We start from the raw sequence: 16,611 nt of genomic DNA, 5'->3' as shown, positions 1-16,611 counted from the left end.
TTTGAAGAGATTAATCCAGTAAATAACGGTCTAAGTCTCTCACTTCAATACGTGTATATTATAAGATGTTAGTATGTACATTTAAATTTACTTATGGGAATATGAAATCGAATTTAACGTTTGAGATTTCTCATCTTAACTAACTAGTTTACTTATAATGGGGATTGAAACAATAAAATTTTATATATTTAATTTGAAAATTTTGAATTAATGCATTTAAACAATGTTTCATCATATGATTAAGTGATTTTAAATTTAAATATAAAATAACACTTAATTATATTATAACATATTATCTAAGTACCAGATTAAATACTTAAAATTGGGGTATATATAACATTGCTTGTATTGAAATGGGGTTTTGAGATGTGTTTAATTAATGTTAATTAATTGGTGTTGTAATAAGTAATCCAAAGAATGTGAAGTAGGAGGCTTGGCATCATAACCAACTCTATTAAGCTAACCGAAATCCACAGGGTCAATTCCATGACATAATCATAGTCATCCATTCTCTTGCGATTTCTTTTTTCTAAGCTATACATTATCTTTGAAAAATCAATCACATTACTATTATATGTAAATTTATGTAATGCTTTCAATTTCTTTGCTCTCTAGAAACCTATGCGTTGCCATTGAATGTAAGTTTTGATGACTTGACACAAACCTAGCATCGCTAATTGAATTTTTGTGTCCTTGTTGATGCTCTACAAAGCAAAAGCTTAAGCTGGAAAATTGTCAAGATGTGATTCATACTTAGAAAATAAATAATAAAATTATGTACATTCATTTTTGAGTACTCAAATGATGTGTTATTATGTGATTATATACGATTTTTAATTAAAGATAAAATAACATATAATCATATGATAACATATCATCTGAATACCTAATCGGTTATTCAAAATTGGGTGTGCATAGTATTTCTAAAAAATAAATCCATTGAGAAAGTCAACAAAAATGAGTAATACCATGCAAATCTATTTTGAATACATAAATAAGTACACACTTATATATGTCATCATGTTATTTGATGTTACTTTATCTTTAATTGAAAATTAATTAATCACATGATAACACATATAAACTTATATGTACTTAAAATAGGTATGCTTAGTTCTATTAAAAAAAAAAATAATAACATATTGATAACAATAAGGAGATTATCGTTTGGTATGTATTAAAGACTAGAGATTCAAGTTCTTCGTAGTTTAAAATCAAGGGCATTGACCCCATATAGAATTTGCATGGAAGGTGCATGGCTTGATTTAATTAATACAAAATCCCTTTTCAGAATTAAAATTTCTAAGTGAAAGGAGGCAAATCAATCCCTTTGGATGTTCGTTGTGATGGGTTTGTTACCAAGAATATAAAAAATAATTAAACTAATTAATTAAAGATAAGGGTTGACAATTGCTGATAACGTGCGATAGGGAAAGAGAGTGGAGACCAAATTGAGCTCAGCAACAGCGTCTGTTTGTAGTATTTTACACTATATTTTACTTAAAGTGCAAAATGATAGTAACAGGAATTGATTAATTAATAAATGGGTATGAATTTTATTATAAGCAAGTCAATAGTCATCAAGGTCTTAATTATTCTGGAATTAATGTTGTAATTGGGAATTACTTTATGATTTTATAGAATCTAAGTCTACTATTGATTGCATGTTTTGTCAACTCCTGTCTTGCTAGGTTGGTCTTATTTTCCATGAAAATTCCAAGCTTAATTTTCTTGATCCCTTTCCAAAAAGTAAGAGTTTCAAGTACTAAATAGTTCTCGTCGATTTAATCCTTGAATTATAAATATATGATAGTTTAATTTAATTAGAGGTCTTCATAGTCCATAGGGTTACTAATTAGAAGGGTAATCCGATCTGAAATTAATTTGACATGACGTTATCACTATACACACTTACAGCTCTCCAATATTACTATACACAACTAAAACAAGTTTGAACATGATATTATCACTTCGATTAAAGGTCATTTTGGTCCTAAACTTTGATTTGATCCACTCCTACCAATTAGAATTTCTTTTATCAAATAATAAATTTTTAATACTATATATACCTTTATAAAAAATTTAAAAAAAAATACTGAGAATTTAGAAAATTCCTTATATTCTTGATAAGTTTTATGGGAAATTATATCTTCTATAGTCCTACTTCATAGAATGAGACATATCACATATTACATATTAGAGGTCCTAAGATTAGAGCTAAAGACTCTAGCAATTTCCTGTTCATAATACAAAACATCTAATGCTTTAGATTTTTGCCATTATAATTTCTTACTAATTAAACAATTTTCTTTTTATTAGGTAATTTCTTTTATATTCATTTTTTTAGAGTCTCATGACAAGAAAATTTTCATTATCATTCGATATCATATTTCATAAATAGTTTATATTAGAATGAAAAATATAATTTTCGTAATATTCACTAATTTTGTTGATGAAGAAAAATCAAGTATTAAAACCATATTGTCTAAGATTGCATAGATGCACTCCAATAATTCATCAAAATAGTAATATATTTTATTCCTTACTGAACAAACACATCCAAGCAAAACAAGAGTTACAAAATTACAACCTAATTCGGAAAATATGAACAGTAACCTGCCCTACATATAAATCATATATAGTATTGATTTTTAGTTCTTTATTCTTAAAACTTTCCAAAGAAACTAGACCAATCAAACAAGAGTTTCAATTTCCCAACCAAAAGTCAAAGAATATTTGTAAGTTTCAAATGTATGTATGAAAGTTAAGGTTCCTCTAACGACTTAGATATTTATAATTTCTTCACATCAACCAACTGAGCACCAATAATTCCACACTATATATAATTAATCAATATATTATTAATAAAACCGAGTGTTATCCAAGCTTATCTTTATCTTATTGAGGACCACTCACCCTTTACCAGCTCTCACTCAAAAGAGTCCTAAAATTTGGTCTTATTGATGATGAAATTTATCACACTGTCAATGCATAGATTCTAGGGTTTGCTTCAAGACAAACAGAACCATGTTTAATTTCTTCATCTAATTAATCAATAAATTAAACATCAGCTTGCTTTTTGAATAATTTTGATAGTTTCTTCTTGTAATTTCTACGTAGTTGCGGTTCTTGACCTCTTTCTTCTCCCATTTTCATTAATTTAATCCCTCAAAAAAAAAAAAAAAAAAAAAAAACTAGGAAACCAAGGTCAATAAGTGCTTCTTCTAAAAGCCTTTAATTATTTAATGCCTCCGTTTTGGTTTTGTCATATTTTATTTTGTACGTTTGTCGTTCGCTCTTGCCCTCTTGTCACATAAGGGTTTGATAATAATTGTGAAAAATTGAAAGTAATTTTTTTAATGCATATAAGAAATGTTGGGTGATTAAGTTAATTAATTATGTGATCTGGGAAATCTTTGTTTGGTTAAAATGGTATTGTATATTGATTCTTCTTTTTCATTTTTATATAAGAATCACTGTAATTGCTTGACCCGGTCTTGTAGCTGGGGCATAGCGTTGGCTTAGTCGATTTGTACTTCTCTTGGTCCTAGAATCAGCTCAATAATAATGGTTTTAATAAATAAAAATGAAATAATCACAACCTTATTTAGCTGTTGATTCTTTTATATTTTTGCATATAGATCAACATTATGCTGTCGCTACATAATTAAGTACTATATAAGTACTATATTAGTAATAAAGACGAGACTAACGCTACATAATTACCAATAAACATTATGCTTGAAGTAGATATATTTTGGACGATGATAGAATTATATCTGTATAAAGCTTGAAAAATTCACGAGAGCATGTGTTTTACATTATAGAAGTGGCAAATTAAAGTAGAATATATCCCAAGTAATACTTTTACAAACTTGATTAGTACAGACGCCATAACTGACCATTTTGAAAGAATAATTGGAAGAGAGAAACAAAGAAATGGATTAAACTTTCAAACTGATGTAATATGTCGCTGTTAAATTTCTCTTTAGTTGTCTGCTCGACAGCTTGATAATTGGTGACGAATTCTCCTGCAGTAGGGCATGCAGCCATTGACATTAACAGTATAATTATTGTTTGTATAAATTAATGCACAATTGTTCTCCGATATATAAACTACATACATGTAGAATTAAAACTTTGTTTATTTGAGCCGGCGGTTTTACATAACCTTTACAAATTAAATCACAATAATTAATGATGATCTGATAATTTCAAGCTGGCTATATATATTCTTGACCTAGATCTGAGCTGGTTACACCTCTGGCCATGGCTGAATTGAGTTGTAAGCACCTATCATGCAACCAGTGTTTTCGACTGGGACTAACTTCCGGTCCATGTCAATGTTTACACTCAAATTCGCCTGATTCAACCACTCTGTTAGCATCGGTCTGGTCAAACTGTCATTGCTAATGTCAAACTCATATTTGCTTGATTCAACCATTGGGTCCATCCCTCAGCATAATGACGATATTGTTTTGTAAAAATTTAAAGAAAATATTGGTGTGAGACTCAACCGAAGTGTATTTGTAAAGTGACAAATCTATCACCAAATTAAATTCGCTTTTTATTGTATTAATTCAATTTAATATATAGGTAAATTTTTAATTATATTGTTGATATTATGTTAATATCATTGGTCTAACTAACTGGTTAAAATAGTCTAGATTTAGACGGACCCTTTGAACAAGTCAGTGCTTAGTTTAAATTTGAAAACATTACATAGTGTAACTTTAACTTTTGGAATTACAAATAAAATAAATTTATGAGGAAAATAAGTTACCATGCTCCATGAAAGAGATAGTTGGAAAAGAAAGTTACTTTTGGATTCACAAATATAATATAAAATAAAACTCCTGAAAATTCTTCTATAAGATCATCATATCAATAGTTGAAATACATATTTTTGACCAAATTTCTTGTGTTATTCCGCAAAAAGTAATGTGGACTAAACTAATACCAAGTGACAACTAATATGTATTGGATTAAAAAAAAAGTGAATGAAGATTAGAGATGAATTTAATCCGAATTGAGTCAAATTTGGTCTTGCCTCAGTTTATATCAAAGTCATAATACTTAGTTCAAATTTAAATTTAAATTCATTTTTGTTGGAATACAATATCATTAGAGGATTACCAATAAGATAAACATTATTACCGGAGGGGTGAATAATATTACTAAAGTAATTAACAATATCATTAGATAAGAAAACAAGTCAATTTTAAATCATTTTATATAATTCAAGCTCCAATTTAAAATTAACTCATTTGGGCTAAACTATGAATTCAATTTAAAGTAGTTTGGATTGGATCTACCCTGATGAAGACGTGTGCAACACTGCAAAAGAGTTATTATTTAACTCTATAACCAAATGAAGTAAAACAACTTTTAGTGTAACTAATTATACAAATCAGCTCTCCTTTTATGAGATCTCTTATGCATTATAATTAAATTAAATATATTTGATGATTAGATAATACACGAAACGCGGAGTCTAAGACTTGTAAACATACAAAAGAACTAGAAGAAACTTAGAAAGTTTCTTGATGTGATCACGCAATTAAATTTAATAAAGAAAGAATAGAATTCAAAATATCCTGCAACAGGGTGATGTAGGAGGTAGAGGAAACCCAATGCAATACGTATAGATCTTGGTTTTTTGCTGTTACAAAATGCAACTTGTAATTGTTCAAACATTTTCCTGGTAATAAAGCATGCATGCGTCATATTCTAAAAGTAAATTAACATGCATGCTCGATCAATATCTAGTGGTCAATCAAATTACTTGATAGAATTGAAATGGCTCTTGACTTTTGTAATCTTTTTTTATAAAATATGATCATAGCCGACTACGAAGGGTTTAGCTTTTACAGGGGATAACATCATAGACTATCTTTAAGGTTTTCAAATTCATTATTCGAATAATACTTTTGTACTTTTATTGAATCAACCTTTAGAGTTTGAAAAAATATGCACTTACACCCCCAGCTATCTCTCATTAGATAGATATTCAAAGTTTTAAATCTTTATCACCGATATCTCTTTGCCCTAGTTCCATTATATTGTTATTAGAATTTAAAAACATTTTCTTATAGCACCAAATTTACCATTTTACTTGTCTAACATTAACAGTGACAAAAAATAGAGTGATGGCAAAAGAAAATTTAGGGTATGTATAGCTTGGTTTGGTGTGGTTTAAGAATTTTTTTAAGCCAAATGGAAAAAAATGATTTGAAAAAATTTCAAATCAAATAAAATTATTTTAGATTTCAAAACAATTAAATCAAATTGAAAAAAAATTTGATTTAGTTTAGATTACGAGTTAAACTTATAAGCAAATCATTCACTTTCAAAGATATCATAATTCATAAACAATAATTGAATTATAGTTATATAAGATATAAAATAAAATGTAAAATGAATATAAAAATAGAATATATATAAAAAATAAATTTTACATCTAATTACTTATTAAAAAATTTTGTCAAATACAATTTTATATATATATATATATATATTAAAAATATGGGTTATGGTTTGATTATGTTTGGAAACCATTCAAACTACAACACAAATTGTATATTGTTTTTCTAAATTTTATCAATCCAAATTGGACCGTTTTATAACCAAATCCAACCAAATCATACTTTTTGAACAGTTTGATCCAGTTTTATAATTTGAAGCGAATTATGTACACCCCTAAAGATATATGCGAAGCTAAAGTAGTTTGGACATCTACATATTATCCTTGAAAGAAGGAGGTTTCAAGATCAAGCGAATACAAGATTGGAACCAAGCGACGATCCTTTTGCATGTCTGGTGCCTACTCACTAACTATCACTCTATATAGTCCTTATGAGTACATTCAATTCTTTTGAGAGGTTGATCCTTTTGGCATATTAAGGTGAAATTCGAGGTCTCATGGAAAGGGTTGGCTCCAAACTGAGCCAACTCGATCTTGAAAGTTGGCTTGGTTCGATTTAACTTGACTTGAATTCATTTGATTCAAATTTGAGCTAGAAGATTCAACTTCTTTTTGAAACTGAGTCAAACTTAGCTAGAAAATATTCAGCTCGGTTTGAATCAAGTTTGACTCAAATTCATAACTCGAATTGATAATTCAAAATTTTGATTTGAATAAGCTTGAATTCACAATTCCAATTTATGGCTTGATTCAACTTGAAGCCACGAATTTGAATAATTGATTTGAGCTATGAATCTGATTTGAACTTTAATTGGGTTGAGCCAAATCATTTTTTATTTGAGCTAAACTCGAACCCCTTTTAATTTTAGTTTGATGAAATCAAGTTGAGTTGAACCAAATTATTTTTTTGTTTGAACTAAACTTGAATAAAAAAGTATTTGGACTCGACCTGTTTTGTATCTACCCCTACTCGTGGACATGAAGGAAGATTCTGTATAGTTGGGATTGGTGTAGAGGACTCATGGTCTCATGTATAGGGGATGAAGGACTACTTTACTATGACAGGAGTATTGGTTTTCACAGGAACCTTTATGTGAGATGTTCTCTTTTTGGACTCTATAGTATATGGGCTTGCCATTAGATGGCAAAGCGTCAAATATCATCTCCGATGGTTTATGGACTTTTCCGTCGAGTAACTATGATCTCACATATGGGGCAAAAGGACATCAGTGACAATAGTTTCAAAGTTTGAGGGTTTGTTTAATAAATATACAAAAGTTGTCATTCGAAAAAAAAATTTAAGAACTTTCCATGTAGTGTATGTTAAATTCCCGTTTTAGACTTTTGGGTTGTGCAACCCTACTCACTTGATTGATAATGGAAGATTTCAACCATGTTGGTGACAAATTAAGGGGATGGAGGCTTCTTTTTCTCAAATATACATACCTGCAGCGATGTTCCAAATAATAATAATAAAAAAAATGAACCCTAAAAAAGTAGTGGAATTTAATATTCGAAAGTTGAAGAAATTTGTGTTGCCATTTGTCCAGTTGCACGCATAATTTAATTGAGATGAGCAAACAAATCCAAAAGGAAGAAAGAGAAAGAAAGGAAAGAAAGACTTAGAAAAATTGAATAGAGAAGAGAAATGATATTCAATTGTTGAGGGTATAAGACTTTTTGTCCTCTTAAGCATCGGATCACCCACTCTTCTTACCTATAAATTTTGGTCTTCCCTTCTCCATTTTTCCCAACAATCTCAGACAGATAATTTCAATTCTCTTTCATTTGCCTCCAAGAAGGAAGAACAAAGCAAGCTGAAAGAAACTAGATAACAATGGGTCGAGCTCCCTGCTGCGACAAGGCTAATGTCAAGAAGGGACCTTGGTCCCCAGAAGAGGACGCCAAACTCAAGGCTTATATTGAAGAATATGGAACTGGTGGCAACTGGATTGCTCTCCCTCAGAAAATTGGTATAAATTTGTCGACTTTTTTTGTGAATTTTTTGGGTATTTACGTACATATATGTGTGTGGCTCCCACATGATCTAGGGTTTGAGTCCTCGCGTGGGCACTTGCATGATCAAAGTCATAACCTTTCGTTTTCTAGAAATTATGGGATTTGATAGGGGCACCAATTTCGAAACAGGGATTTTTGGACCCTAAGAAAAGGGAAAATATGTGTGTGAACTTGTGCATGGAGTTATTGTTTTTTGGATTATAAATTAATTTAACCTCTTAGGGTTTGTGTAATTTTATCCACAGGGCTCAAGAGATGTGGAAAAAGTTGCAGACTGAGATGGTTAAATTATCTGAGGCCTAACATCAAACATGGCGGATTCTCTGAAGAAGAAGACAATATCATTTGCAACCTTTACATCAGTATTGGCAGCAGGTTAAATTTTTCTTCTCTCTCTTCTAACATGAATTGCTTATCCTTTTTTCCTTTGTCCTATAGTCTTCATAGAATAATTTCAGATCTCTCATTCTCTTGAAAACTGCTCTTCTTTTGCTTCATTTTTCTTGAATTGGGGGCTAACAATTCTAAACTTTTCTTTATACTTTTAGGTGGTCCATAATTGCTGCCCAATTACCTGGAAGAACAGATAATGACATTAAGAATTACTGGAACACTAGACTCAAGAAGAAACTCCTCGGAAGGCAAAAACAATCCGCTGCCAATGGGCTGGCTTCTTCCGGCCAGGACCCAAATGATAATAGCGGCGATGACAGTCAACAGTCTCAGGGATTAAGCAGCTCCGCCCTGGAGAGGCTGCAGCTCCATATGCAACTTCAGAGCCTCCAAAATCCTTTTTCTTTCTACAACAATCCAGCTCTGTGGCCTAAACTTCACCCTTTCCAGGAAAAAATGATCCAAAGCCTTCAATCTTTGAATGGAAGCCCTAACATTAATTCTCTTATGCAAAATGTTCTTCCTGGTCAATCCACACCTCCTCCTCTAACAATTCCTCAGGATTATAATCCTCAGATCAAAGATTCGATACCATTTAACACAAATAACAATTTCATGGACTCAAATCCAGAGCCAAAATTGAATGGTGCTATTATAGAAGAATCAAATGCAACGCTGCAGTCGGTCTCAACATTCCAGTCTGAGCTTGAAAGTTTTCTGAATAACAAGGGGGTTGGATTTACAGCACAGGATGATCAGCTTCCACAATTTGAGTATTTCAATACTATGAATGGTTCTAAGGACAATTTGTTATGGTGGGCAAATGAGTTCGACTCAAAATCAGCTTCCTCAAACTCTTGGGATTCCACCCCGGTTCTTCAATCTGAGGGGATATTTCAGGATTTTGAATTAGGTTACAATCTGTAATGTGTTGAAGAAAGTTAGGGAGTTTGTGTAAGCTTATTTTGTCATGGTCATAAATTGAGAGAAAGAGAGGGAGAAGGGAGAGATGATATCACATGTTTTGTAAATTATGTGAATAATAATATTAATGTGCTCCTCGGTTTCTTGCAATTAAAATAACATAATTTTATTAGGTTAAAAGATATTATTCTAACACTCTATAAATCATATGGATGATATAACCAAGATTTTTATCCGATAACCGTAGAAAACCTATCCTCTCTAATATGTTTTCATACAAAATTTGAAAAAAAAAAAATTAACAAGAAAGTTAATTATTAATTGATGAAAATTGTTTTTTAGTTAAACTAGGTATGATTCATGTGTAAACACTGTTTATATTGTCAAAAAATGATCAATTTTTTGTCAGAAAAAAGTTTGGGGGTTAAAGGAAAATGTTTGAATTTTGTTTAGTATATGGAATAATTTTTTTAGTAAAAATTGGTTGTTAAATGATTAAAAAATTATTTCTCATTAATTGATTGATTAATTAATTGAGTGGAACAATAATTTTGAATGGAAATGAAACGATTAATCCAACGTGCAAAACTTAATTGGTCCAATCATGACTACTCACTGTTCATAAGAGATTTTGGAATTAAATATTTTCAGCAATTCATATAAGTGCTCACTGATATAATTTAATTCCAATAAAATTAGATTTGCTTAAATCAATTCATGCAACAAATTATTTGGAAATGATTTGTGCAATAAATTAAGGCTTCACAAGCAGGGGCTCGGTTCACCTAAGAATTCAATTCATGCATATAAAGATTTAATAAATTAACAAAAGCCTTCAGCATCGTCGTAATTCGTAACTCTTATTTTTGTCCTATTTGTAAATAAAGAATCATAAAAAATTGAAATCATAACTTAGCGTACAAGGGATCATTCTCTAGACTTGATTGTAGATAAGACAATGTTTCAGCACTTCAGTTATTGAAACCCTTGCTTAATTTGAAAGGTGCATGAATATTACAAATTGATTCTGTGGGTGGCCGCTTTTTCTATCAGATTCTACCATTGAAGTTGAGAGGCAGCGGCCGGTGACCATGGGAATTGTCAAAACCCTAAAAAATTGAGAGGCTGCTTATATATGCATAGTAGTTAGCAGCATTTTCAGCCCACTAATTCGAGGTATATATATTACGCCCATTGAAAAATAATTTTAAAATCATCATTAATTGATCAATAGATAAAATTCTGTCTATACTCTTACGATATTTATGCGTATTAACATTGTTTTCTTGTTACTTTTTTCCTTTTATTGAACGTTATTTCGAATAATATCACAATCTCAACTATACTTGTCTTGCGTCTAATGGTTATGATAGATTAGAATAACAAATCACAATGATAGTTAGTCTTGGAGGGATTTTCGGCACATGTAGATGATATGTAAACCAATATAGATATAACAACATCACAAGCTACATGAACTACTCCTAGCTTACAAAGAATAGTTCATGTGCTCCTTAGACCACTGCAACCAAGGAGTGAAGAGGGTCCTTTAGTACAAATCAAATTCGAATTTATAGAAAAATCTCATGGAGATTACAATCCTAAACTGAAACTAAGAGAAAGGAGAACCTACCATACCTGAGAACCATACAAGATCAAGGAAGGTCTCCCTACTTTCAGTGGTATAGTCAACATCGAACAATTCTTTGACTGAATTTATGAGGTAGAGTGTTTCTTTGATAGCATGTAAATTGAACCTGAACCAAAAGTAAACTTTGTGACATATAAATTAAAGGGAGGAGCAGGTGCATAATGGTAACATCATCAAGAGTAATTGTGATAGAGTGGTCAACAAATTTTGAGTGATTGGGAACCAACGAAATCACTCTTAAAGGCATGTTTTTTTTACGATTTGACAATGAACAAACATTGTTTCAACAATTCTAAAATTGCTACCAATATGGAGGAATTCTTGTGATTACAAGCCTAATGTGATTTGCATGAAATCGAAGACCAACAAGAAGTGCGATACATGAATGAATTAAGTCATAACATTTAAGATTGGTTGGCTATGCAAAGTATTTGGTCCATAAAAAAAGCCCAAAATTTTGCTTTGAGGGTTGAGTGTACATAGAAGAATAGGCGAATTGAGGAATATTATAGGACGACAATAAGAGATGAACATTGCATCACCTACGTCAAATCAAATCGCTCTATTTAAAGTCTCAAAGCAAAGAGCCCAATCTAAAAAAGACTTAATCAAATAGGAAAGAAAAGGATGAGCCAAGTGAAAGATTGAAATGCTTCAAGTGTAATGAGCTAGGGCATAAATAAAATGAATGCTCAAGAAGGAAATTCATCAATATTACTCAACCACAAGAAGAAGAAGAAATTGAAAGAAAAGTGGCTGATGAAAAGAATATTATGAGGTGACAGAAGAAGAAAGAGAAGAGTTAGTATGTCTGTAAGGAGTTTTGCATACACACATATATGCTCTGATGACTCATGACAAAAGAGAACCTTTGAAGTTAAGTGGTTGGTTAATGGTAAGGCGTGCAAACTTGTGATTGATATGTATAGTTTGTAGTTGTGAGAACTTGGTATCGAATAAATGGGTGGAGCACCCAACTTAAAAATCGAATCACATATCGCCCTATATAGTATAGGTTAGATTAAGAAGGGTCCAAATTGTTAGGGTATACCTAAGAAATCAATCGTGTTGTTGGTTTTAGGACATTTAATCTTGTATTGATATTTATGTAATAATAAAAGAAAGCTTTTTTTTCTTCATATTTGTGTGCTGCTTTAATTTTATTTATTGATTCATTTATTTGATTATTATATAAATTGTATGTATGCCAAGAACCTGGATGGTATGGATTTTCAAAAGATCAAATCATCAAAGTGTCTCCTACGTATGTGATATCAATTGGGTAATGCCATTGCATAATAGACATATTAAATATCTCTGTTGAATATTATGAAATAATATTAGTGTGGATGAGAGAAAAGTCATATAATTATGACATTAGTATGGATTAATGATAAGGAAATTATTTTTCAAACGTGACCAATTATCACTGCAAAAAATACTAACTTTAGCGAGAGAAGCAATAATAAGAGAGTTATATCCCGTCGTTATAAGTATTTTTTTCATAATTTTAGCTATCAATTCTTTATACTCTTGTTAAAACCAAAAAACTTTATGACTTTAACGATGGGAAAATGATTTTTAAAAGTTTATTTTTCATCTTTAAAAAGTTTTAATGATAAAAAAATTCTGTCATCGACTGTCATTATAGTTTTTGCTATTAAAAGTATTAACGATAGAAATAGAAGAAATTTTCCCCTTGTTAAAGCCATTTTTTTTTTTGTAGTGATGTATCACATGGAATTTAATATGTGATTAATGATTTGTGGTAGAATCGTACTAGTATACTACTAATCCCTAGAGCTAAGATGTCATGACTGAATCCACTATGAATGTTTATTTCTTTTATAGTGTATAAGTATGAGACTATTTATGTCATGTACAATAAGTTAGTTTGATCATACGGTGTGCGTATGTGAAAATTGTGATAGTCGGATGCTGATAAATATAAAAAACTGAATTCTTCATCATAACTATATGATAGTCATACAAAAATTGTTTGTGATGACCTGTTTTGGATTATTGATCGACAATTTGATATATGATTGAGATTAGGGTTTTGATGTTCCATGAACCCATTCTTGATTGGGATTTGACAATGAAGGAATTTAACTACACAATATGTATAATTAGATATAAGTTCAATAGAGTATGTCTTTATTGTGGTTTAAGGGTTATTGACCATTGATAGATGACTACTACGGTTGATGAGTCTCCAAAATTATTTTTTGGTTCATCTAAAATTGTCTCTCAACTAGGCCACAGCGAACTTAGAAGGTTATCCCCATAAACTTGAGAAGTTTGAGAGATATGAGAGAGAGAAATAATTATTCGAGAATGACTAACACTTTTCAAAGGGTAATAAAGTAAAATCATATAAAGGGTTACATGAATGTATTTGTGACATTTTAAAAGGTTAAAGTGTTACGCAATGTAATATCAGTGTTTAAAGTGTATTATGGATACATTGATAATATAACTAAATAATATGGATTATTTAGTGTGCTACCATGCAAAAATAATAATTACTTTTAGCCTACAACTAATTAACCAACCATGTATCACATTTTGAAAAGAATTGCCATTTAAATAAAAAATTTTCTTTGACTAAAAGTCCTATAAATATTTGGCCTCTCACATCTCTCTTGGTTGGGTGGATTGCTTTTGGAGACTTTAGTATTCAAGTGTTTGGCTTCTTCAAACCAAACATTCTTGCAAAGGAGAAAAGCATAAAATCTAAACCTTTTCTTGTTATTATGCTTGTTTTTCATCTATACAATCTTATCATGCTTAAATGAGTTCATGCATGCCATTTCTTCAACCATATTCAACCATAAACTTGTTGACTCAAGGAGTCATTATGCTCTTATTTTGATGATAACAAACTAATATGTCCCTTAGCATATTAACTAATGATTTTACTTGAGTATGTGTTTAGATTGCAAGAATTAATCTAGTGCACTTGAAGGAGTTTCAAGATGAAAATGAAGACACGGCTCAAGTGAAGAATTCTTGAAGATTTGAAGTAAAACTCAAGTTTAGGTAGACATGTTTGTAATGTGGAGCATTCATTTTGATTATAATATTTATTTGCATGACATAGCTCACTTGAAAACTCATTTTTATATCTTTCACATTTTGGGTTAAAATGTTGTTTTTCAAACTTATTGGGTTAAGCCAAGTTTTTAACTAAAGTTTATTAATTCATTTAAAATGATGAAGTTTTGTGAACTACATTTTCATATCTTAAAGTTGGTTTTGAAAGAATTTTCAAAAATGGGTTAAATTGTCACTTTTCAAAGTTTTAGGGGTCAAATCGATTTTTGAAAATTCAGGGGATAAAATGTAATAAAATTCGGTCGACCGAATTTGACCGACCGAATCAGCTTCCGAATTGTCCAGAAGCCATGAATTTTGGCTTCAGAAATTTGGTCAACCGAATTGAATTCGGTCGACCGAATTTTGATTTGAATTTTTCCAACAACTAGTGCCACATAAGCTCCACGAAAGTGCCACGTCACATCCGGTTGACCGAATTCCATCCGATCGATCGAATTGTGCATTTTCTAGAAGATTAAAACGGCTATCTTTGTGCACAACGGTAACTTTCCTTATTTTCCCCTATATAAACCCAATCAATTTCGTTCGAAAAGAACTTTTGCCACCAAAAACTTTCATATATTTGAGAGCAAATTAGTTTTGAGCTATTGACTTGCAAATTCTTCTCTCTAATCAAAACCCTTGCTCATACACTTTGTAATTTCATTTGCTTTGGGTTGTACCAAGTTTTAACTTTCATATACACTGTTGAGAGAGGTCATATTTCAGTTTCATACTAAAATTCGTGCTATAAAAGAGTGAGGTTTACTCTTAGAGAGATTAGAAAATTTCTTGTGAGAGAAATTGGGTATTAATATTTGTGAAGGTTAATAGCACCTTGGAAGCTATTTTGATTGTGAAGAAAAGCTTAGTTGAGGTTTTGGTCAACCAAGTATTAGTGGAATACTCCAAGGGAGAAAGCTTGGAGGAGTGGACGTAGGCCGGGTTTAGCCAAACCACTATACATCGCGTGTTTGATTTTCTCTTCCCTTAAACTCATACTTTATGTTATGCTATTTTGATTGTGTTGGTTATTTGAAATATTTTTAGTCATTCTCATACATTGGATTAAAAATAGGTAACATTATTTGATTTGAATAAATTGCTTTAATTCTCAAATTTGGAAAAGATAGTTTTAAAGTTGCCTAATTCACCCCCCCTCTTAGGCCATTCGATCCTACAAAACTATCACAAGTATAAGGATAACAAAGTGATGTAAGCTACCCTTATCTTTAGGAAAAACTTACAAAGCTAAAATCCTTTGTGATACAGTGGAGATAGATGCATGTCATATTTTCCTTGGATGTCCATGGAAATTTGATGTTGATGTAGCACATTTGAATTTAGAGATTTATTCATATTCTAATTGCATAGAAATAAGATAATTACATTGATTGCATAATACCAATTTGATAAGAGACAATTTTTTCCCCTGTAAACATGGGATAATCTCATGAATATTGAAAATTTATATTACCAAGTAGAGTTCTCATTGTCTGTGAGTGATGAACTTTCTATCCATTTTGACTTGATCCATAGGTAGATGACACATTTGGTTAATGACCAAATAACTTGTTGCGAGATAGTTACCTTCTAAATGTTGTTTTTGTGAACTAGACAAGAAGAAGTTTACCATATAACAATAATCAATGCCTTAATTAAAAAAAACATTGAAAATAAAAATAATAGATATGAAAATGATAACTCAATAACTCAATCAACCTATTGTATGTTGTGATAGGATAAATTTTAACTATTTTAGGTTTTATTCCAATATTATTCATTTTGTTATCCTACATTGTTGTCAATTGCCCTTTGTACTTTACCAAGAAAACCACATTTGTCATTTTTGTTAATATTGCAATAGTAATAGATAAGGCAGATTCTCACAAAGGGTAGCTTAAATGACCATGGTGGGGGATGCCTAATGTAACACCTTCTCTAGAAGTGCTACCTTTTATAGGAAAATATCATTAACTTAGACTATTTAAACATGCATTCACTTAACAATTAACTTCATACAACCAAATTACCCTTAATATGAAAAACAACCAAAAGTGTATAAAGGATGCCATAAACCATAAAGTAAATATCCGTCAAC

The 16,611-nt window shown here is 30.7% G+C and overlaps 1 protein-coding gene across 1 annotated transcript; it reads left to right on the top strand.

Moving 5' to 3' along the window:
* The first annotated feature begins 8,261 nt into the window (after positions 1–8,261).
* On the top strand, positions 8,262–9,763 carry LOC123193825 (transcription factor MYB36-like). Its single transcript, XM_044606880.1, has 3 exons — positions 8,262–8,397; positions 8,689–8,818; positions 8,992–9,763. Exons 1-3 carry the CDS (start codon positions 8,262–8,264, stop codon positions 9,761–9,763), a joined length of 1,038 nt encoding a protein of 345 aa, XP_044462815.1.
* The last annotated feature ends 6,848 nt before the right edge of the window (positions 9,764–16,611 follow it).

Source organism: Mangifera indica, chromosome 13 (assembly GCF_011075055.1).
Source record: "Mangifera indica cultivar Alphonso chromosome 13, CATAS_Mindica_2.1, whole genome shotgun sequence".
Classification (NCBI taxonomy): Eukaryota; Viridiplantae; Streptophyta; class Magnoliopsida; order Sapindales; family Anacardiaceae; genus Mangifera; species Mangifera indica.
Note: the sequence above shows the minus strand (reverse complement) of the source record. Positions and strands in the feature narration are given on the sequence as shown.

Bases quoted from the DNA above. Each gene is read 5' to 3' on its own strand.
- LOC123193825 (XM_044606880.1), top strand. From the start codon at position 8,262: ATGGGTCGAGCTCCCTGCTGCGACAAGGCTAATGTCAAGAAGGGACCT. The intron at 8,398-8,688 runs GTATAAATTTGT...TTTTATCCACAG, and splicing joins TGCTCTCCCTCAGAAAATTG to GGCTCAAGAGATGTGGAAAA. The intron at 8,819-8,991 runs GTTAAATTTTTC...TTATACTTTTAG, and splicing joins TACATCAGTATTGGCAGCAG to GTGGTCCATAATTGCTGCCC.